The sequence below is a fragment of the Glandiceps talaboti genome, chromosome 2 (assembly GCF_964340395.1).
Source record: "Glandiceps talaboti chromosome 2, keGlaTala1.1, whole genome shotgun sequence".
NCBI classification, from domain to species: Eukaryota; Metazoa; Hemichordata; class Enteropneusta; family Spengelidae; genus Glandiceps; species Glandiceps talaboti.
The window spans coordinates 28,056,494-28,080,925 of record NC_135550.1 but is presented as its reverse complement, the minus strand read 5'-3'; the positions used below and the strand labels follow the sequence as shown (position 1 = coordinate 28,080,925).

The 24,432-nt window shown below is 35.4% G+C and overlaps 4 protein-coding genes across 5 annotated transcripts in view; 1 reads left to right on the top strand and 3 right to left on the bottom strand.

Moving 5' to 3' along the window:
• LOC144453318 (UTP--glucose-1-phosphate uridylyltransferase-like) overlaps positions 1-6,424 on the bottom strand; it is a 28,928-nt gene extending 22,504 nt beyond the window's left edge. Inside the window, exon 1 of the mRNA XM_078144578.1 lies at positions 6,222-6,424. Coding sequence (XP_078000704.1) covers positions 6,222-6,251 — 30 coding nt within the window. The 5' untranslated portion in view covers positions 6,252-6,424. The remainder of the gene's footprint in view (positions 1-6,221) is intronic.
• On the top strand, positions 92-19,952 carry LOC144453322 (cytochrome c oxidase assembly protein COX20, mitochondrial-like). 2 transcript variants are annotated; one of them, XM_078144583.1, is made up of 5 exons: positions 92-197; positions 670-701; positions 17,447-17,543; positions 18,242-18,305; positions 18,821-19,952. In XM_078144583.1, the coding sequence occupies exons 2-5, from the start codon at positions 690-692 to the stop codon at positions 18,963-18,965; spliced, it is 318 nt and encodes a 105-aa protein (XP_078000709.1). In that variant the 5' UTR covers positions 92-197; positions 670-689; the 3' UTR covers positions 18,966-19,952. The 2 variants fall into 2 exon arrangements, with proteins under 2 accessions (XP_078000709.1, XP_078000708.1); XM_078144582.1 differs by lacking the exons at positions 92-197; positions 670-701 and adding an exon at positions 15,409-15,563.
• LOC144453320 (malate dehydrogenase, cytoplasmic-like) lies at positions 7,914-15,183 on the bottom strand. Its single transcript, XM_078144579.1, has 7 exons — positions 15,073-15,183; positions 13,637-13,735; positions 12,543-12,815; positions 12,060-12,182; positions 11,236-11,412; positions 9,664-9,777; positions 7,914-8,853 (listed from the first exon to the last, which is right to left on the bottom strand). The coding sequence occupies exons 1-7, from the start codon at positions 15,073-15,075 to the stop codon at positions 8,629-8,631; spliced, it is 1,014 nt and encodes a 337-aa protein (XP_078000705.1). The 5' UTR covers positions 15,076-15,183; the 3' UTR covers positions 7,914-8,628.
• On the bottom strand, positions 19,680-24,369 carry LOC144453321 (G patch domain-containing protein 11-like). The gene is made up of 7 exons (XM_078144580.1): positions 24,288-24,369; positions 23,618-23,841; positions 23,305-23,346; positions 21,978-22,189; positions 20,860-21,033; positions 20,195-20,276; positions 19,680-19,879 (listed from the first exon to the last, which is right to left on the bottom strand). Exons 1-7 carry the CDS (start codon positions 24,335-24,337, stop codon positions 19,824-19,826), a joined length of 840 nt encoding a protein of 279 aa, XP_078000706.1. The 5' UTR covers positions 24,338-24,369; the 3' UTR covers positions 19,680-19,823.
• Between the last annotated feature and the right edge of the window lie 63 nt (positions 24,370-24,432).

Below are 24,432 nucleotides of genomic sequence, written 5' to 3'. Positions count from 1 at the left end.
AACAAGCAGCAAAAATGGACAATGATTTAAATATGTCACCATGGAAACAGATTCAAGAATGCTCATGTACGTTGGGTGTTTCCTTCTATGGTATAAAATTATTGGTAGGTGTTTGATCCTGCATAACATATCTGTTGCTGTACCAGATTGTTATCACTCATGTCCAATGATGATGTGGCATAGGCGGCTAATGTAAGGTACATGAATATTTTCTAGTAATAGCATCATTTGGACAAGCTGATACAACAGTTTTAAGGAAATCACTGCTTCTTGTAATATTCAATCATTGTTTTCAACAACCAATATAAAAGTTACAAACCTTCACAGTGTGCATACAATACCAGACCACACACTGCTGTAAGTTCAAGACTCAAGTTACTCTTCAGGACTCTCCTCCTACAAATGACCATCTCAAAATACTCCCATAAATCATTGTTGGATATGATATCAGCAGACTGATGGTGGCTGCACAACAGCTGCTAAACAGATACCTGACTTAAGGACAATACAGCTGAACTGATACAGTAGTACTACATAGACAAATCTACTCAGCAACAATGTTTCAAAAGCAATCATTAAATAGATAACAGTTGGGACTCCTTTTTACCATTCTATTATACTGTTTACAACACATGTACCTCTTCTCTACTGCTGCTGTATGTTTGAAAGGTTGTATACATCCCAGCATAATGTATATACAGGTAAGTAGCAACTGTCTTGTCAATATAACAGCTCTGATGTGGACAAAGTAAGGATACACATTGAAATTATTTTTCTGATTTTTCTTACAAGTAAGTCAGCTTTTCTTTACTACTCTGATTTTCATTCCTTTCCAAGTATGGTGACAACAAATACCATATCAAACATTTAGAATAGTACTGCTACTACCAGTATATAGATGTACAAATTCTGTACGGAGTCAACATCAACATCTTACCTCAAGTTATAATAGTGTATAAACTACACGTTTCAGACAAAGAGTAATTTATGTCTTACTTTGTTTTCAGCAATTGTAATGATCTGATCATTATTACATTTGTGGCCAATTATTTGTATTTGTCAAGCCACTCTTTTACTTGACAACCAACATGATGTATGGCAGTTCATTCTGATTAGATAAGGTCACCAGTTTGACTGAAGATCAAAATGGGAAAACATACTGTGTGTAGGTTATATTTTGTTTATATCAGAAAGGCATGTGAATAACAACAACTAATGCACTGATTCAAGCAAGTACATTGGATGAAAATAAAACAACGCCCTCTACGCACTTATTAAGAAAGTTTGAAAACTTTTGTTTATTCAAATTCAATGTTGGCTTTAGAGGATATTTAACTGTAGTACTAGTATCTTATTATTACGAAAATGTACTAACAGTAGCATATGTCATATGTTAATTGTTGAATATTTGTCTTTCATAACTTGGCTTATCAACAGTGTGGGCCTGACCTGTGACCTGCAACTTTTCAGCTTTTACTTTTATGTATCCAAACAAGTTCACTGACATATTCTTGATCCTTTTTGACTGTCTTTTTTTCAGGTAGCAATCAGTACGAAAGCTTACTTTCTTCTTCTTTCCCTTTTTACCTTCTATATATGGGAAATAAGGGAGTGCTATAGTACAGTAATGTCTGTCTGTCTGTCTGTCTGTGTCTCACTGTTTCCTTCAAATTAGCTGGCTCAATTAAAACAAAATATGATACAAACCTTCTTTAAGGTAATGGCTAGAACTGATTAGATTTCGGAAGACATTCATTGAACATTAATAGGTATTTGCATAAATAACTATTTTCAGTGCTTCCTATTTCATACAATTTCCTATATGCAAGTTGCTGGTGATGTACATGTCCTGGATTGGCATTCCATGCACAATTCTCGATTGACTAGAACATCTTGAAGACTGAAGAACCGATTGACAATATACTAGACTTTCACACAGTCCTCGGAGCTTCACATCACTAAAAGGGTTGCTTTGTATGTACCTATATCCAATGCATAACTGTATGCAAATATCCTTGAACTGCAGAGGTCTCGGTAGTTTTTTTCTGATTTGTCCCTGGGACGCATTCCCTCCAAAAGTAGCATCAAAATCCCATGACGTATTTTCCAAATTTGCTTGCACACTATCATGTCTGTCAATAAGTAACCAATCGCGTGGAAAAGTAATGATAATATCACGTAGTTTCTAAACTACTCAAAATGTGCTCTCCATGTCAGGAAATGCACTGTACAATATCTTACCCACAACTCTCTCTGACTGGTATGCTTGGAGGTTCCTTATTTTATAACTTTTTCAATAATCCATACTTTTCAACATTTTAAGCATAGAAATTAAGTTTAATTAATATGTAGCAAAAGTACGCTTAGGAATCAAAAATAAAGTTCTAAATTTTGTACAAAAATGAACTAACAACTAAATTAAGCATGTGCTGTGAATAAAACAATTTTCACTGTCAAAGTGTCAATAACTTGGGTAGTCAGTGTGTATGATGAATTTTAATATGTAAATTTCTTTTGTCATACCTATTCAAATAAATCTATATCTTTGGCAAAGTCATAACAGGTGCATATATTTTCCTTAGTTCCGTCGCAAATATTCTGCATATCTTTCAAGAAAATCTGCTGACAAATTCCTAAAATTGCTACTCCTTCTACAATAAATCACTGATACCATAACCGATGAAAATGGGTATTCAGAAATTCATCAGTGGCAATTCTACGCTTGCCAAATGGAAAAAATGTTTTTACAAAACCCTATACACTGGTGAGATTTGTCTGACTTCAAGGAGATGATGTCCAACACTACAAATCAGAGAGAGTTGTGGGTAAAATGTTGTACAGTGAAATGGTCATGAGGCACATGAAACTGTTGAAACGTTTTGCATACAATGGGTCATATTCAAATTTCACAGGTCACACTGCACATAGAGATTTAGAACATGAAGGTAGTTACAATCAGAACTGCCTAAATGCATGATGTCTTGTTCTACAACTTCGAAGCAAAGATGACAACTGCACATTTACTAACAGCAAGCCCCATTTTTTCCATTTATGACGCGTCCCAAGTGAAGCATACATCCAAAAAAATGCATCCCAAGTGTCAAATATGGCATCAAATACACACGAATAACGCGTTAATGTGACCTCTGTACTGTGCGTCCTCATCGACCACACAGGGCTAACCATTCATTGATTTGTAACTGCGATGCTCAGTGTTATCGCAACGCCCCAAGGCTTTGTAGTCAACAAATAGTTAGTCCTATGTGGTTGATGAGGGCGCACAGTACAAGGATATTTGCATACAATTATGCAGTAGATATCGATATATACAAAACAACCCTTTTGGTGATGTAAAGCTCAGAGGACTGTGAGACAGTAATGACAGTTCAGTGCTAGCCAAAGGTCAAGTAGGGGATTTTCATTGTCAAAAATCCCCAATAACTTGACTCAAAGCTAGTACAGTACATGCCATCTTATTTACAGGACACATGTACATAATTTTGTTAATGTTTTTCATTTTTTTACAATTTAAATTATCATTGATGTAAACATAGCTTTGGATAAACTTGAATTTCTTTAGTCCTGCTTCCAAATGAAGTAATTTGGGACTCAATTCTGACAACTGATCCCCCCTTTTCCGTCTTGCAAGAAACCTGGGCTTCCCAGAAATGCTGGTAACTAAAGAATTAACATGCCTGGTGGTCAAATATTAGCAATAGATGGACTATTTAGTAATTTTACTTTGCTGTGACCTACAAAAGTCCTAGTTTGGATGACCAAAAACCTAAAAATCACGAATTCAACAATAATTTCAGGGCTTCCTCCTTACGAACGATGCCATATAGGATGTCACGATGAAATATAGCAGCATTTGTGTGGTGGGACGTTTGAAGTTCGAACTGGAAAAGTACCGATTCCGTCACTTTTTGTGATCTTAGCAGCAATTGCTATCATGACAGAGATGTAAAATGAGTTCATATTCAAGCGATTGCTAATATTTGATTGCTGGGTATGTAATTCTTTTGTAATTGGTGCACAAGCACAAGTGCTCTCAAAATAGGCTGTGCATGTGGGGCCGTTCTCATTTCATTTTGCTTCATGATTTGCTCTGCAGTTGTCTTCACTGAAGTAGGGAGGGTTATTTTTGTGTTTCCCCACGGATCTGCAGACGGGGTAGGACCAACTCGGCCCATTGCCAACTCGGCCCGCGTGATTGCCAACTCGGCTCATTCACATGCCAACTCAGCCCATTTACATGCCAACTTGGCCCACACACGAAATTGACGAGTGAACATCTCCGCTATATGTTCATGCGGCAGATATGGCAGAGCCAACACCTTGCGGTGATTATTTATATGTTTTCTACTGTCACGTGTCACTTTCGTTTAATTTGATTGGGGAATAAATTATTATTGTTTGCTTACAACAAATTAGATGAACTATAAAGAAGCTTCAAAGTTTTATACGGACACACATTGGTGACAATGCTATAACAGCCTACGCATGTAGATCGTTGCTAAGTTTTAATAGTTCCAACAAACCATGGAAGCAAAAGCGCCTTGTACTTCCATGGACAGGCCAAGTTTCACGAAATACTTTAATTTCAACAGTCGTCTTCCCAACGATTAATAAAAAAAGATCAACCCATTTTAGAGTGCATGTCGTGTCGAAGTGGGCGATACGTTAGTAATAAACGCAATCATTTATTTCAAAGTGTTTCGGTTTTGAAGTTACAATCACGTCGAGTTGTACATCTTGACTATTTACGAATTGACGAATAGCGGACTAAATATCTATAGTCAAGTTGGCAGAGAGTGGGCCGAGTTGACAGAGAGTGGGCCGAGTTGGCAGGCCGAGTTGGAAATGGGCCGAGTTGGACGTGCACCCTGCAGACTGCATGGGCTTGACAAACACGAAAAAAAAAGACTGGCGCAAGGGAATTTAAGTGATGCACGCTGACTAGAAACAATTCTTTTCTTTTGGCCTTACACTGGTTTTAACAGGGTGATGTTGAGAGACATAGTATCGCATCTCATACACTGTCTGCATACAGGACTAGAATTTCTTTTCTTTATTATTTTCTCTGAAAACTACATATTTCAGAAGCAGTCTTGTCAGAGTTTGAATCAGCTTTCTTTAACAATAGGCTTTCAATGTGTCAACATTTATCATAACATGAATACATGACTGTCAGAAGACAACCTTACTCTTCATAAATCATGATTAGACTATTGCCTTTGTAGGGAAATTATGGAGCACAGAGGTCAAGTCACGTCACCAGGCAAAGATAAACTATAGCTAATATTATATACACAAATGTAGATGACCACAGACATCAAAATGGCACTGATATCACCACAGGCACTCAAATCAATGTGTATGATTTAAAAAAAAAAAATATGTATGTAAATAAGACGTCTTATTTACATACAATACATTTTTTTTTCTACACATTGATTTGAGTGCCTGTGGATATCACAACCCTGGACTCAATGATTTCTTAGTTTGATTTGGACAATTTTCTTATTTTAAAGCAAATAGTCAACTTGTCACTATATTGTTTTTAATTTGAATATGCCCTACCACAGTGTGTTGACAGTCAGTCAAGCTGGAGGAGCAGATACTAGTACTTCCGAGAGAAAACAGCACACTTTTGCCAGAATGGAATATTAGCATCAAATAGCCAAAACACACACACACACACAAACTAAAAATAATAAACTGATAACACACCATGAATGGGGTCCAGAAGATAAGTTTTTCCATTGACATGGGTTTCGTGTGAAAATTATGTACTTCTTTCCTGTACTGTAGATATGTTGACTATAGTATATACACACTCTTGACTCGGCCTTTACTGGTAAATTCTTTGCAGCCAAGACTGCATACAACCGAATGTACGGCCTTGTGGCGAAACCTGCTATCAACGCCTGAATGTAACAATTGATCACTATCTGTCGATAGCACGTATATATAAGCTCGTTTATGGATCACCCGATAGGTATTTGTTCTGGGTGGACTTTTAAATATTGACGTAGAATGTTGATTATGAAACTTATCAAGATTACCACTCAGATTTGATTTATATCTTCATAATCTTGGACATGTTAAAAGGGCGCGAAATTTGGACTTGCTCTCAGATTGTCACTGCCCATACACATTGACAGACGGATATTACACTCGTGTTCATGATATGCATTTGTCTGCTATATTATACTTACTTCGGCTTTAGTCTGCTCTGCGTCCGCCATCTTGAAACTTCTTCGGGTCACGCAACAAACGTCTAGTCAGTATCAGTCAAATAAAATTAGGCCTTGGTAACTTAATCCCCCGACAAAAGACAATTGAAGAAATGTCACTTATAACAAGCTCACTGTTCGCCAAATTCCACACTTCAAAAGAACACGTCGCAAGGAAAGAAAACGTGCGATAAGGTCACCTTGAACTAATTTAAACAGCGCCCCCATACGGCTACGTGGTATGACGTGCACTGCTCTTGCTTCTCGCGACGTCTGCAGAAATACATGTTGTGCGCATGTGGTGTCTTTGTATCACTTTACAGTGCGTGTATACATAGCCTGCACGTTTCTATAAAATGTTATTCGATGTTGTCCCATTTAGCCTGAGAGATCCAGGCATTTCTTCCACTTATATAATGCTGCGAGTTTGATTACATAAGCGGACCCAACGGCTGAACCTTTCAGGCTGTCTCGGCTCCATTTTATCCAATCTATTTGCTGTACCTTGCTAAAATAAAAATCTGTGACCATTGTATTACTATTATATCTGATAAAAATCTGTGACCATTTGTGTCCATATACTTGCATAATTGATAATGACTTGGGTTTTACAGTTACCACCAAAGATTTGTTTGAAGGACACCACATTATCATAAATCACCCATTAGAAAGAATACCGATTTCCATTTTACATTTGTAATTTTCACAACCATTCTGCATCTCCTTCAGGTAGTGTTTTGATACATACAGGCTAATATTGACAATGTCTCCATGATTAATTTTAGAGTGGCCATATGGATGAGGATTGGGGTATTTAGTTTGGATTTCTAATTTATAAAACAATTTTATCAAGGTTTCCTTCTCGACAAATTAATGTGAAACAACATAGACCCAATCTGTATTTGCAACTCAATATATTGCAAAAAGTCAAATATTGTGTAAAAAGTTTGTGTACAACAACAACCACTTTACACATTTATTAGTAATTTGCAATGTATTGAGTTACAAACACAGATTTGGTCTCTGTTGTTTCACATTGATTTTTCAAGTAGGATACCATGATGAAATTGTTTTAAAAATCAATAATAGATATCCAATCCTCATCCATATGGCCACTTCAATCATTGGTCTGAATTGGCTGAAGTGGAGCTGACATATCTCCTAATTTGCCCATATTTGACAACTTTTGATTGACTCCCTCTTCTATAGCTGCACCTGACATGGCTTTTGAAATGGTTCTGTTAGATATATTGACATCTTACACATATTATATGGTACACCCTGAACAGTACTGAATCACCTGTAGGTAAATTTATTTGTGCAGATGTACACATAACCAGGTACAATAAATCCAATTAAACTTTTTGGGTCCACACCCTGAAATCAGCAGCCAAACGTGATCACAGTTATAACCTGTTTCTGTACTACTTAAGGACAAAAAATGATTTCTAATGAACAAGTACACTGTCTCATTATAACAATTTTCAATGAATATAGCGAGTGATTACACAAGCAGAACAATGACGAATCTTTCAGACTAATTTTTGGATTGTCTGATTGAAAAAGAAACACATCAGTTAAAGTGAGTGCAGCTTCAAACAATTCTGACTGAATAATGAATTATTTTTCACCAGCAAGGTTCGATTGATGTACTTTAATAGCATCCCCATAACGATTCATCACCAGACAAATAAGAAAGATACACAGTAGCAAACAACATGATTTAGCCTTTATGAATTTATTGCCCACACATTTCTATGGTGTTTTAGAGTATACAGCCTCTGCTTACCACAACAAAATGTCCCAAGTAGCAGCAAAATGATTGACCCTGTTATACTTGTCATGGTAAACTGACAATCTGTATGTATCATAATGCTATCAGTACAAACCTTCACCACTCATCATGAAACTTGAATGCCTGTGCAATTTTGGATAACATGGTACTGGTAAATACTTTTAATAGTTACTTATCGGTTGTTTGACAAAGGCAAGAATAAGAACCATGCTACTAAGTATACACATAATTCACAAGAGAAATTTGAGTTAACTTTTATATTTCAGATGTTGCTGCTATGTCTTATTATCTTGCTGTTGCTTCCAAAGCTATAACTGATACACATTCACATAACAATCCATACAAAAACCTAGTATGTGCCTAATGATGAAATGGTAGTCATTTTTACAGTGAAAAACCTTCTATGATTCATTTTTCCAATATTCATACAATCAATTTTTACTAGTTCAGGGGTGTTACAATAGTTTACATATACATAAATCAAGCAGCAGGAGCAATCACACATTGTCAGTAACAATGACTACCAGAACTAATAACATTATATTTTGTTTATACAAAATATTGGTCTGTCAACCTATATTCAGATGTGACAAATTACAGATTTGCCTCAGAACTCAGAAAGGTTACAGCCATATCTTTTTCTTCCATAAGCTCCTTGGCTGTCAGATCCATCTTCTCACGAGAAAAGGTGTCGATCTCGAGACCTTGCACAATTTTGTATGAATGGTCCTTTGCAATACAGCATGGGAAGCTGTAAATTATTCCTTCAGGGACACCATAGCTACCATCAGACATGACACCCATGGACACATATTCACCCTAGGAGAGAAATTGAGAAACTTCTTAGTTATCTCATGACAATTCATCACTGTAAAATTTAATAGTTTTAGCACAACCATCAATTCTTCTTCTTGCAGCAATGAAACTCCTTATAGTGAAAATGTTGGAAGAACATTGAAAGTACAAACAGTAACATTGATAGATAGTTCAACATCTCAGAGATTCAAATTTAAAACAATAGTAACAAAAACAGCCAAGATTTTAACGTCCCTACAAATGACAAGTCTGTTAGTCTACAAGACAATAAAAACAACAAGCATTGGTTTGTACTGCACAATAAAAGTTGCAAATTGCAATCATTTCTGCCTGAGTAGAAATTTGAATGGGTCCATCGATGTGATACCACAGAGGACAACAAAATTAATTAGATGTGCCAAACACCCAAAACTACATTTTAAAATACATTCCATGTTATTGTATAAAGCAGTAAGTTGGTAAAATCTATGAGAGTTCCTCAGGAATTTTACCAGTTTCCCATCAAGTTATGGTATATGATACAGAACTCTGTAAAAACTTTACCAAATTCCTCATCTCAATTACAAGGCCTTTCAAACCTTAGTAAAAATATGATGATTTGAATACATGTGGTATTACAGTTGAAGAATTAAGTGATTAAATATGTATCTTGCTTTATGAGACTATACTTTACCACTCACACAGAATTCAATGGACAGTTTGGCTGACATAAAGACTTCACCTAGTTAATTGTGTAAGCACCATTCTAATAGTTTTTCCCCCTTTAAATCATAGACAGTGGAGATTTCACAATTTGACATTATCACATCATACCTCCTTTGTTCCTTCCCACCAGTCTTTCACGTGGTCAACAATGCCCTTTGCTGCAGACATGGCGCTGGACAATTTACGAGCAGCAATGACAGCTGCACCTCGTTTCTGTACAGTCTGTAGATTGAAAAAAACAAGTCTTCATTGAAGATACAGCTCCCTTGAAATACTCTACTTCTATGTGAATGAATGGAGACATGATTTAAAAGAAGCTGGGCAACAAATAAATACTACAAATATATTCTACAAAGTGTCTGATAATGCAGGAAATTGCCGAATTTCAATAACTGAACATGAAGATCAGAGTCAAGGCCAAAGGTCAATGTTTCAAAAGAAAGCAATATGGGGGTAAACACTTGAATGTAGTCTCTGTATTAATGTTTTTGAGTTATGTGGTAAATCATGATTGTTCACTGTAAATATGGCTGCCATTCAGTAAAAAAGTAATGAGCACCAAAAATAATGAATGTGTATGTTTATGTGGTTCTGCATTATCTATATTATACATGATCTGAAAGGCAATAGCCACACATCATTGCTACAAAGCACTATGTATTTTGATGCTCTACTCTGTAGGTCAAGGTAAAGGTCAATGGTCACACATATGCTTGCATGTGATTATATGGGGGTAGACACTTGAATGGAGTCTCTATGTATTGCATTTTTTGAGTTATGCAGAAAATAATGATTTTTAAACAACAAATATAGCTGCTATTCAGTAAAAGTGACATGAGCACCAAAAATAATTTTCTTCACTATAACTTGTAAACATGATTTAAAAGAAATAGGCAATATGGAAATACTACAACGTGTCTGTGATAGGCAGAAATGTTGGCTTGATTTTGATGAAGATCACAGGTCACGGTCTCAAAAGATAGCTTGCAACTGATAATATGGGGGTAGACACTTGAATGGAGTGTCTGCATATTACAGTTTTTCAGTTATGCAGTAAATATTGACTTTTATCTACAAATATGACCACCTGCGGCCAAATTTGCCGATATCAAAAAAGCAAATTGACATGCACATGTTCCATATGATGTCACCTTTATGTCAGGTTTGAAAGAAACCGGATTTTGCAGGTCTGAGAAATGACATACTACGGACGGATGAACACATGGATGGATGGAGCCCACTGTAGTAGTAACCTCCCCCCCCCCCCCCCCCCCCGAGGAGGGGGGAGGGGCAAAAAAATATTAGATTTACCAGTTTTGCATTGTATTTTATCAGATTAGTGATTTCAGTGACTCTGTACCTGCATTTTACTGGTATCAATCTAAATCCATCTCAAATACCCTTCTTTATATATTCAACTTTCACACACTGAACCAGTTATTGACATCACATAATTTGTTGTAGGAAGATGAACACTTGTAGAAATGGAATAGTACCAGTATTAAAATTTCAACCCACCTCAAAAAATGCTTTCATATTATTGAAAAACTGGTCATTAGAATTGAACATGTGAAATCATACTATTAGCATTTATGGAAGATCTTAGATATATCAGTGAAATCATTGATCCCTCTAATTTTGGGAGAGTATGCAGATAATAAAAAATAACAATTTGCATACTGTAATGAAATCCCCCTTCAACCAAGCATCATCTTTGACAGCTTCATAGATTGGTGTACTCTTGCCTTTAGACACAACACAACCATGACGAACATCAGGGAACTGAGTGGATGAATGATTACCCCAGATGATTACGTTTTTAACGTTATCACATGGCACATTTAAGCGTGCAGCAATCTGAAGACAAAAAGACACATGAATATAGAGTGAAGTGATGATTGTCAAATACTTACAGGCAGTAGCTCCAATTTTGGTTTGATTCACTCGGTAACCATTTCACCTATTTCTAACTGACCAGAATCCTTAGCAAGATATGAACCATCATTGTGCCTTAGTCAATGTTGATGTACATATGGGGCCCTGTGCTGTTTGTCTGGTAGTACTAGTAGCTAGCACAGAGTGTACCCTCCCCTGAAGTCCCAAGGCATACAAATGGATTACAAAATCATAGGTGTGTGAATTGGGCAAAATGGGGTTATTTATAGGGAAACCCAGCACAGTGGTACAAACATAACTTAGTTACAATACCATATATTTCAGTTATCAAAAATAAAAAAACTTTACATTGATAGGAAAATTGGTTTAACCAAAGCTCCCAATAGGTTTGCTTGATGCACTGGTATCAAACTCAACAATATAAAAGACAACTACTCAGAAAATTATCATAACAACAAGTGAAGTGCAGGACTTAAACAGTATGATCATGTAGCAATAAGTATTCTGCATTCTTTAAGTCTATGGTCCCATCTGTCTCATGATTAGTTTGTTATTCAGAATCTCAGAACAATAACCTGAAAACAAAACTGATATTATTATACACTTACCTGAGACTGGGCTCTGTTCTGATCAAGTCTTGTCATTGCAGTAAAGTTTTCCTTGGGAATGGATGGTGCACATTTCTGAGTGATCATTGCATTTGTATTAGCTGGGTTACCAACCACAAGAACCTGTTAATAAGTAATCAAAGTATTTAATTTACATACCATAAATAAAAAATATGGGAAATGTTTGTCAGTCATCACCCTCCATATTATTTTGTATTGAAGATGGAAATAATAAAATGTTATATAGAGCGTTTTTGTTGAGGGCAGTAAGCAGGTAAAATTTATCTGAGTTCCCCAGGCATTTTACCAGATTTTCCAACCAAAATTACAGTACAATGTACATGGTTGAAAACTATGCAAATTTTACCAGATTTCCTTCGTCTGTTACCATGTTCCAGACCTTAGCAAAAACACTGTATATCACATCATACATGTTAATGATTTCATTCAAAACAGCATATTAATGATTCATAATAGCATTACCTTGACATTCTTCTTTGCTACTTTATCCAGAGCTTTGCCCTGTACATCAAAGATTTTCGCATTAGCTTTCAACAGATCCTTCCTTTCCATACCTTCCCTTCGTGGCATTGCACCAACCAAAATAGCAACATCGAGGTCTTTAAATGCTACGTCAGGTTCTGCTGTTGCAATGGTTTCCTGTACCAGAGGTAAAGCACTGTCCAACATCTCCATAACCACACCTTCCAACACGGAAAGCATTGGTGGAATATCCAACAGAGTCAGAATCATGGGCTGTGTAGTAATAGAATGCAAAACAATCATATAATAAAGGTTACTATGATGTGTAGAGAAACACCAAAAATAATCTACTACTAAGTAAAAAATATTCAGAGAAAATGATTCCCAATTTTGTTGTGAAATTAACAAGCTACTTCTTCAAACTGCACTTTGAAATTTATTGTGGCTTGACATGTGAATCATCACAAAAATTAAAGGAAAACTCTCCTGGAAAGACACATTTTCATAAACTCTGGGTTCTGGAAAGTCATTTTATGATGTTACATCACCTACATTTACTTACAATTTCAGAGAAGCATCAAGTTAACAATGATCTTGTGCCTTTATAGGATATCTTTGCTATGGGCTATTGCATCATGAGAGTCAGCAGAAATAATGCATCAAAGTTGCAATAGCCCACAGCAAAGACACCTATAAAGGCACAAAATCAACTTGGTGATTTTCTGAAATCAAGTAATTGTAGGCAATGGAACATCATGAAATGATTCTCCAAAACCCATAGTCTATGAATATGACTTCATTTCCTGGAGTGGCACTCCCTTTAATCACCTATTGGTTGATGGCACAGAATTTTGTAGAAACAATTTTACAACACAAGAACTATTTGCAGTAGAAGCCTTCCAAGGACATGAGATCAGTGTTTTGTGAAAGACAGTAAGCAGGTAAATTAACTTCGGTTCAAAATACTTTTAACCTGGTTCCAATCAATTTATAATTTGACATCTATGATAGAAAACAAAGCTAATCTTTTAAATTTCACCTTTCCAAGCTTAAGAATATACATAATTCACTGAAGAAAAAGTGGCAGTACCTACCTGATTTGGACCAAATACATCACCTTTCCCTATGGAATACAACAGTGAGTAAGCAATCTGTCCTGCAGCACCAGTGACACATACACGCAGAGGCTCAGCCTGGGTGGAAAAATAATCATCAAAATCATATAAGCTCCTATTCACCAAGTATGATAAGAAATATGTCTCATGTTTTCAGAATTCATTGAATTATAGCAAACTGCAAATCATAAGCCCTGTTTACATGTATGCATCCTACTTCAGATATTACGAGTTCTTTGGTATCCTATGTTAGAAGGCTTGAAAGATATAGTCACACTAAACAATCATGACTGGGGCAACTCTGGAATCGCTTATATTTGGTTATTGCAAAGTATTACTAGTCTCAGTCTGAAGGTCATAAAATCCATCAATTCTGATGCTGTTTGAGTTGGAACATTTGATTTCTTGGTCAACACATTGACTGACAAGCCATATGTGCTACACATACATTATTACAGTGTGCGGGACAATAAGTTTACTGTCTTGTTCTATTTTGACCATCTAGCATGGATAAAATAAAATTCTGTCACAAAAACAAAACTTCTGGTTTGTAACTTGGTTATTTTCATTTCTCAAATGGCATGTTCTTATTCACTAACAGGCATTTAACATCAAATCATGCTAATCAATAGACATGTTATATAATATGACTGTGTCCATACATGTTCGTATTGTACATGAACTTATATAAATTTGTCAGTGAAAGTGGACTAAAAAATTCATTACTTTGTTTATGAATATATAAGTGGTATCAGAAATCAGAAATCAGGTGGTGTTAGGGATGATGGCATTCTAATTCTCTGGATATGAGAGGGTCAATATAAGACTAAGACTAAGAGGGTTCTTTGTTCTTGTGTAACTGGACACAGGGACTATCATGATAGTATACACAGGTATCATTCAAAAGTAAATCAAGAATACAATGTCAATAGCAATGTCAAATAGTTTCTTGGGACGTTTCATTCCCACTTCGTACTACTACAGTCATTGTGTACCAAATTAATCCAAGGTCAAAGGTTGTAAAGTTCTTTGACCGCTGGCTGCATGGATACCACGTACCACCACATATCAGTACCACTATTATTTCATTTTACTTTCGACTTTTATGTAATTATAAGGTGATTTCGGTCGTCCATCCTTGCTAAACACGCATGTCACCACATGAGACTACATTGAACATGTACAAGCCCACACGCTTGCACAAAAGCATGTCCCTGTAAAATGCCGGTAGACTATGAACGAACCGCATGATGTGACAGAGACAGAACTATTCCTATTCGAATCAGTTGCACGTAACCATAATGTAGTAACTGCCACGGTGTTTCATTTTTGCACGACAGTATGAGTGCAGAATGTGTGAACATAACCGTAAGATGTGACATTTTCATATTATGAAGGAATAACACGATTCTCACCATATTTGCAGTCTCAAAGTTGAAATTCGGTAGATACTTAGTTGATAGCGAACGTGTAGCGTCGTCTGCCTTTTGTATGACCCCGGAGAAAGTTCCGCCAGAGACCGAGCACTGGGTTAGAGAATAAGAAATCATTACGCACTTACCACACAAAAAAATACAACGTACATTGTAAAATATCTGTAACACATCTCTAGATATTCTATATTATTCTGTCGATTAATTAATACTTGGAGAAATGTTAAAATGTTCCATATTTTGTAAAACTGTAGTTACCAAAACTATTTCTACACTCGCGGTTAAATAAAGCTGTGTGATACGGCCAGACTCTCTGACCTTGTATTAATTTGGTAAGATCACACATCTGCAGCATGCAGCGAAGTATTTAACATGTGAATGCTGTACACATATTCATACTTATAGCGTCCATAGGGAAAAATCACCAAAGAACAAACATGTCGGAGGAAGAAATAGATGGAGGGACAAAGGAGGTATGGCATTATTTTCCATCCATGACGCTTTACGTAAAAATCAAAGTGATGAACAAATGTGTACGTACGTAATGAATGTTATGTCATGTGTTTGAATATAGCGGGCGCACTTGATTATTATCGTAACTGTTATCCGCTAGAGCTATAAATGGCACACCTGGCTGTTTGTCTGACGTCCGTCTATATCAATGTGCCCCTGGTTGCTTTGAGATGAGATTCGAAATTTGTATAGATTGTCATCATTCTGTGCTGATGCATGATGTGGAGAACTTATTCTAGGTTTTGTTAAAGACGAGGGTGGAGGGTATATGGACTAGGCACAGGCATTTGTTTCCCGAGTTATGGCTCAGAATGTTTCTATCAGAATACAATAAAATTACGATAATATCGTTAATATTGACGTATGTGTCTTCCTTCGCATTTAGTGAAACTGCGCGATCACAGAAACATTTGTAATTTTACCCCTTTCATATAGTGTTGGTTTAATACGTCAATATTAACGATATTATCGTAATTTTATTGTATTCTGATAGAAACATTCTGAGCCATAACTCGGGAAACAAATGCCTGTGGGACTAGGCTATGGCTATGAACACAGGCACTCGAATCAATGTGTATGATTTTTTAAAAAAAATATGTTTGTAAATAAGTCTTATTTATATACAATACATTTTTTTTCTACATATTGATTCGAGTACCTGTGGCTATGAATACATTATACATGTATTTATGATGTATTTGCATAAATAAAATGTTTGGTATTAGGCAGTATTTGCAGAATATAAGCTTTGGACTTCTTATAATTTAGTACAGTGTAAATCTTTTTGTCATGAAGTGTGCCTAGCTCCTAGACCAGTGGATGCTGGGGAATATCCGGGGGAATTCCTCACATCCAACATTGTAGGCTGAACTATGTAGGTACATACACCTTTGACACAGGAATTATCACTTATCACAAGTGACTGATACATCTTACTTACAATGAACAGGCCTCATAAGCCCAATCTTTATGACTTGGAGGAAATACAGTGACTTTTGGCACAGGGTAGTTGAAATCAGGTTTCCCCAGACTCGCTTGGGGAGGTCTCGTAGGCAGATGGAGCCACAACAGCAAGAGTCTGGGTAACTGAGACTACCTTGAACATCTTTAATCAGCAGACTATACCACCACCTAGTGATCAGCTGTAACTGAGGCGTGGGATAAACGTTGAACTTCTCATGTGCCGAATCTAATTATTAGATTAGGTACATGACAAATTCAATGTGTATTGCAGCTAGTTGCAGCAACTAATATTAAATTGGACAGGCAATTAAAGTTGAGCCTGTCGAAAAAAAAGACACAAGTGAGATGCTCAATAAAGCGTCAAATTTTGCTGTGTTTAATCTTATACAAAATAACCACAATTCAATGCACCGACGTTCAGCTTGTGTATCATTTTCGTGTTGAAAATAACTTCATCTATGTTTTAAATGCTAAAAGATCTAGAGCACATGGCAGTGAAATGTCTGTCGTCCTTGATTTTGTGTAACAACAAAAATCTTGTTATATGATTTTACCCCTTAAGCGTGTCATACACAACTAGACCCTCTAAGCTGTTCGTTTTGTATTAAATTCGAGATTTAGATTCGATGTCTGTTCCGCGTTGTTTTTCATGTTGGGCTTGTGTCGACTTCAATACAATTATATTAGGTGTATGAGAAGTTTGACGTTTATCCTAGGTCTAATGAGTTCATTCAGCTGAGGATCATTGACAAAGGCAGATTGAAAACTCAGTGTTATTTACTGCTTGTGTGTTATGAACTTTGTAATTCAGCTAGATTTGTTGTTCACTATGAATATGATGTATCGCTATTCAACATTTTGTTCATACCTTCTTTTTCAGAGATTTTTTATTTTCAAGGTACCATGTTCAAGAACAGCATTCTTATCTGGGATTGGAGGTGGTTTGATTGGAGGATTTGCACACTTCATGTTTACAAGTATGTTTTTTTTTTAAGAATATGCACAGTATTGCAGATAACAAATGACATCTTTTAGGGTTGCAGCACTTCATGTCTAAGTCTTCAGTTCTAGTATACTTTATTCCATTTAATTACATGTACCAGATTTATTACACCAATAAAGACTAGTAACAGTAGAAATATACTTTTAACTTCAACATCAGAAGAGTGTCACACCAATCGTATCAGCATGTATAAACCATTGATATGAAGCATGAAGGTTTTCATTGAACCCCATTGCAACATGAAATAGAGTACATACTCATCTGAAGGTTTTCACAGTGAAACCCATTGCCTGAAATAGAGTACATACTCGTGGGAAGGTTTTCACAGTGTGAACCCCATTGCCATCCTGAAATAGTACATACTCATCTGAAGTACTCACAGTGTAACCAATTGCCATCCTGAAATAGAGTACATACTCATCTGAGAATGAGTATATTCTGCTTAAATTTTCCATGATTCATGAGCATATGTATAATTTCCTTCCGCTTTGGCAACTGACTGCCAAAATCTAAGGCAGTACTTTTCATCAGTTTGTCACTTTCAATACTTCATACAGGACTTTTTAATAGTACTATATTTACCAGAAAGTATTAAAAGTTGTCTTTGTATGCTGGAAGTATTCTGCAGATGTTTACAGAACATTTGATCATTTATTTTCTATTTTATTATAGGTAGGGTCAAGAGATCAGCTGATGTTGGAATGATTTCATTTACAGCTTTCACACTAGGATCATGGTAAGGGTTCACTAAAAGTGGTATGAGAAAAGTATTGTATTTTTACACAGTTGTGATCGACATGAATTTTGAACTTAACTTTCATGATGTCACTTAAATTCCAATTCATACATGTTAGCTAACAGATTCTTAATAATTTAGTCGTACCGCAGATAATTTCTTGGAAAGAATATATTCTTAATTGTACATAAACATAACTGTCAGAAACCACCAGTTTCTTCTATTAAATCTCTACATGTATATATCCATTCCCTATTTTTTGCAAGAAATATGCAAAATTTGCATAATGAAAATACTAATGCAAGTTCATACAACTTTCATTTTATTTCATTGACATTGATTGAATTATTTTAGTAAATGTGTGTGCTTTCATATGTCCTTAGTGAGATAGCCAACTGCCTAGTATTATTGTGTTATCCCAGAGACATAATGAATTTAGAAAAAGGCCTTGGGGGGACAAGTGCCAATCTAAATACTGAACAAGTGATGAGAATGTTCTTGTTTTATATTCACAGGTTGTATTGTAGATATGATAGAGCAAAGAAAAGACAAGCTCAAAAGAAAATCAAAGAAAGCTTTGGATACATGAAACTAGAAAAAGTGAATGCAACTGTGTCAACATTACCTGAAAATATGGACAACAAACCCATATCAACGTGATAATTATAATCAATAGGAATTGTTCTGAACCTGTGTGTAGTGAATAACAGTGATGACTTTTATTTGATGGGACTGGTGTATCCAGGAATTTGAAATGGTGTTATTGTTATTCTAGTGTAAATTCATTCATCAGACTTGATGGTTTACATTCTAGGTAAACCAAGGCAAATCATTGTAGCATACCTCATGATCTTGAGTCAAAATTACCATGTAGATTAGTGCTTACCCAAATTACCATTCAAGGAAGAGTTACTTATTTATTTTGATGGTCTATTAAATAAATATTTCAAAGGAGAATTGTGTCTTGCATGTATCTTTTGAACTGTTGTTTCTTTGCATGGCTCATCTATGTAATAATTAGATATTTGTTACTGAACATTCTTTTCTTTGGCTATTGAGTAAATCAAAGTTAACCTCATCGCCATTCACCAGTCAGTAAGAAGAATTTATTACAACCATACCTTGTAACATTTTTTTCTTTGGCTATTGAGTAAATCAAAGTTAACCCCATCACCATTCACTAGTCAGTATGAAGAATCTATTACAACCAAACCTTGTAACATTCTTTTTACACATTTTTCTTTCACCTTTTTCTTTCACCTTTTTCTTTCACCTTTATACTCCCAACTTTTAGAATCACAGAGGAATGCATAGCCACTCTACTATACCATGATAATCAAAACATGAAACCTTGTGTTTTTTTCCTCAAAATTTCTGTTTAATAAATACAATAAAAAAGTTCATATAATACCAGTTCCATTCTTGTATGAACGGGAAATATGTCAAAACTGTAACAGAGAATAACAACATTAAATCTAAAGCGTACAATTCTACCATGTATTCCAAACATCACTTGTACTACCTATGGACTTCTGCGTCATCACCTGGACAATTATCATGCAAGTCACCTTCATCTGCAAGAAGTAGAAAATAATGATTTAATAAACGAGTTACATTCATAGTGATACTAAACATGGTTGAGGTAAATAGAATTTATAAATCCAGAAGTCATGAGTCAGAGTTTTCTTCATTATTTATATGATGCAAGTTTACTTCTGAGTACGTTCCTGTTTTATTCATTTTTTAACAACAAAAATCAACATTCACATTCCATACCATTGAGTATATTGTTTTCTTTACATTGCATTATTAACCAAGAATATGTTCATCCATAAACTAACGCATTTACTGAAAAAGTGAAAGTATAACAAGAAAAAAATTAACCTTACCATCATATGCTGTACCACACCATATACAATAGAAATAATTCTTCCTTAAGTAGGCTGTTAACTCTTCTAACTTTTCTGCAGCCTTTGGAAACAGTAAAGAAAAGTAGACAATTTTATGTGAAGAACATGTATCTAAATAACTAGAATTGCCTCATGATAATTTTATCTAATCTTTTTATTCTTAGCCATGAGATATGATGGAAATTCAAAAGGCTGTTATTCTTCTTGTGACACTGAATATGATATTGTGACAAGTGTACAGTACTACTTATGTTCCCAATAAATCAATCACATCGACATTGAGAACTTGATACCCTGAACATTACAATTGCTGTCTTCATGACATGGCCGAGATCAGGTTCATGGTGAATACAGTAGTGTGAAGACACTTGGCTATGATGAAAATATCAAGATTAATACTAGCACTGTCATCAGAAAGTCCACAATTGAAACTATGATTCTAGACAATTGATTTACAGTGTCAGCTTTTTATAGTGTGCAAACAGAACAATACTAAGTACTGATAATTGAAATTAATATTGTGCATTAAAAAACTTTATTTCAAAGATAGTGGGATATTTCCAGGTTGCATTTATCTATTATCAGGAATGTACTGGTTAAAGTGCTTCGGATTAATAGATAATTATTTCAAAACTTATCCTCACTGTCAAATCACTTCCGGGTTCTTCCACTTCTTCCTTATCCTTTTCGTCATCGTCATCGTCATCATTATCATCATCATCATCATCATCATCATCACTACTTTCGTCATCCTCATCACTGTCCTGTGCAGTCTTATAGATTGGCCAATACCAAATTTCAATGGGCTCTTCTACTCCCTAAAGAAGTAATGAAAGTACAAACGATCTCTTATGAGGTACAACAATGCTTCATTCCTGCCACCAATATCAGGGGTAGGATAGAGATGGCAGTCAAATACTGAAACAATGAAATCAGATACTAAAACCAGGAATCATCTCCTAAACACCTGTAAGTCACACACCAGTTTTCTCTGATTCACCATATGGGGGCGCAAGCGAAGGGGAGGTCCTTTGCTAGTGAGTGTTAGTTTTCTTTTGAAAATGGCATTCAGTTTTAGATTTGATGTCTTAAACATGTCCTGTCCAATGTCAAAATACATGGAGAGAGTCCACAACAAAAATCATTGCAAAGTTCAAACTTATTTTGAAGAAAGATGAATTCTAAAAAAATAATGTAAGCCCAACATGTACTGTCCTGGAGTGTACATGTATACATAGTAGCAGTACTACAAGTAGGAATGCCCTTGGTGATATTTCATTTTCATTTGAGATATTGGTCAAATATGGAAACTGTCACAAAGTGCATTCTCCTAGTACTACATGTACTATGCACATTAATGACCATGTACGCTCCAGTATGGTTCTACAATTTCTATTTAGTTTTTCTTCAAAACAGGTTTGAAACTAGTAATGATTTTTGTTATTGATACTCTCCATGTATTTTGACACTGGATAGGACACGTTTAAGATATAATCAAAATCTCAAACTGAATGCTGTTTATTAGAAGAAAAGTAACAACACTTCCCTTCGATGGATGCCACCATTTTGGAAAGTTGTGAGAAACTGGTTTGTGACTTGTGGGGTTTTAAGGGATAATTTCTGGTCTTTGTTTTTATGATTTCATTATTAAAAAATTTGACTCCCGTCTCTATCCCACCCCTGAATATTGGATTTCAAAGACAGATAACAGATTTATTTTTGCATTTATACACATTTCAGATTTTAACTAACTATACCTAACCTTAGTCTTGTCTAACTGTTCACATGCTTTCCGACTTTTATGCAAATCGCTCTCAGTTTCCCTCTCAGCAAACTTGTTTCTCATCCTCTGTCTGAAATCACCCCTGTCTTCTTCTTCTTGTTTAATCCTTTTCCTCTGATAATCTTCTCTATGTTTTGCTAAGAATTCCTGTTGTCTTTTCAATGCTGTATCTCTTCCAAGACCACCTCTACCTGTAAAATAGTCATTCATCATTAATAAGGCAAGTGAATTTGATTTCTAGTCAACAGAAAAAAAAAGAAGATATTTACAATCTATTAGTCATTTACTTGCAAGTTTATAAGTACATTGCACATCTCTACATCCTCTGGTCAAGAACACAGGTAAGACAAACATGTAATTGATAGGTTGTCCTAACTGTAATCTATGCTTCAGTTTGGTTTGTCATATTACCTTTTCATACATCACTTAATTTAGTCTCTTTGAGTCCCCGCGTGTGGTTCACTGTAAACTAATTTTTACAACTCTAAATCATCCTTCATAATTAGTTTACGGGATAAGTCCAGTCAGGCTTATTTCTGCCTTTAGTACACTTGAATAGATTACAGCTATTACCTTGGTAACTAACTCAACTTTGACATTCTGTAAAGAAGCCCCATGTTTTCAGCCATTTTGGGAATTTCCTCCCTAGGATTTTGGGAAAAGCTGTTGTGATGATATCACAAATACCTTCATCTCTTTATCTTGACAAATACAAAGTCAAAGAGTATCAAAATCATACGTAAATTGATAGAAGTAATCAATACAAGTGTACTAAAGGCAAATGCATAAATATGCCTGACTTCAATGTCCTTTAATGTTGACCACTTCGATTTAACTTCAAAACAAATGTAGAAACTGACCTCAGAGTTAGAACGCAACAAAATTCTGCAAACCTAGCATAATTTTCATAAATTCCATTGGTCTTATGGTCACAAGTTTTGACATCATATTTGGTAAACTGCAAATTATGCAAACAGTTGAGTCACTTTTTACTTTTAGCAGGGATATAGAGAAGGACTGGTAGCCGACAATAAGCAATAACTGGTTACTCCACAATTTTTTGCAGCTACTTTTTGAGGAATTTATGTTGAAAAATTCATTGTTGCAACAACTAGCTAACATTGTTATTCTTCTGCAGATTCATAGATTTCCCTTATACATATTACTGCCTACCTTTTTCAATTTTGCCTACTACTCTTACAATTAGCTACATCCCTGTTTAGTACTGTCACAAAAATGTTTAAAGATGACATGAATGAGAAAGAAACAACTCCTTATTCCTAAGAAACAATTTGACAAGAAATACCTGTTTTGATTTCAACGGGTACTGGTTCAGATCTTCCCGATTCTGAAAAGTGAAAGTGACATAATTGAAAGAGATGACATCTGACTAAAACAGTGACAGTAGTGCAGGAATACCATACATCTATGCATTTGAATAAGTCAAACCTCCTACATTATCATATCTAGTTTGAATCAAGTTATGAGTTATGGTGAGAGTTTCACTTTGTGTTGAGATTTCTTCATTTGTAGTTATGCCTTTGATTGAATGCCATATGGAAGAACAATTCTCAATTAATATGGAATTTTTAACTATATAAGTCAATATATAGTTTTACCTGCTTTACCAAGTCCCATTCCTTTCTTATAACCCATCTTTTGTAGAAGGGCAAAACCTTTGTTACTACTAGATAATTCCTTGTTCAAGCCTTCATCTCGATGCTCTTTTTCCTGTTCTTGTAATGGCTTTGTTTTACTTTTCAAATTCTTTAATCTGTGTTCTTCCTCTTTTTTATATTGTTTAGCTATTCTATCTGGGACCAAACCTGGACGTACTGTTTCACTGTAAAAATTGAAGGATAAAGTTGTGAACCATACATGTATCAGTTTTCTGTACCTTCAACTACCTCAACTTTCATTCATAACACTAACAGTCTCTCTTCACAATGTCAAGAGTAAACTGTTCAAATTGAATACAAAGACAAGAGGATAATAATAATGATGCACACATCACATACAAATGTATTGCACTATCTAATTGTTGTTACTGAAAATAATCACCTTCTACGTATACTTTTTTGATCATGGAATTTCACAGTTCTATATGCCTTTGTCAAAATGCCGGCATCTAAGTCTGCACAATTCTTACAAATGTAAGAAATGCTAGTAACACATGAATAACTAATAATTATAATATCAGCATAACCAACACCATTTTTATCATCTTACATTACGAACATCACTGATCAAAGTAAACTTCCAATACCTCCTTTTGAAATTTTGACTTACCAGCCGAGAAGGAAAGCATCGGACATGTAATCTTCTTCATCAGAGGACATGATGGTGATGCTGAAGAGGACCACTTCCTGGTTAACACTAATAACAGCTGGAGAAGACTCCCTAGGCACTCCAATTTTAATAAGTTCGCGAATTA

Bases quoted from the DNA above. Each gene is read 5' to 3' on its own strand.
- LOC144453320 (XM_078144579.1), bottom strand. The intron at 11,413-12,059 runs GTAAGTGTATAA...TTTTGTCTTCAG, and splicing joins AGAACAGAGCCCAGTCTCAG to ATTGCTGCACGCTTAAATGT. The intron at 9,778-11,235 runs GTATGCAAATTG...TTCAATCTACAG, and splicing joins TGAAGGGGGATTTCATTACA to ACTGTACAGAAACGAGGTGC.
- LOC144453322 (XM_078144582.1), top strand. From the start codon at position 15,528: ATGTCGGAGGAAGAAATAGATGGAGGGACAAAGGAG. The intron at 15,564-17,446 runs GTATGGCATTAT...CTTCTTTTTCAG, and splicing joins TAGATGGAGGGACAAAGGAG to AGATTTTTTATTTTCAAGGT. The intron at 18,306-18,820 runs GTAAGGGTTCAC...TTATATTCACAG, and splicing joins GCTTTCACACTAGGATCATG to GTTGTATTGTAGATATGATA.
- LOC144453321 (XM_078144580.1), bottom strand. From the start codon at position 24,337: ATGTCCTCTGATGAAGAAGATTACATGTCCGATGCTTTCCTTCTCGGC. The intron at 23,347-23,617 runs GTAAAACTATAT...TTCACTTTTCAG, and splicing joins AATGGGACTTGGTAAAGCAG to AATCGGGAAGATCTGAACCA. The intron at 19,880-20,194 runs GTAAGGTTAATT...TACTTCTTGCAG, and splicing joins GTGTGGTACAGCATATGATG to ATGAAGGTGACTTGCATGAT.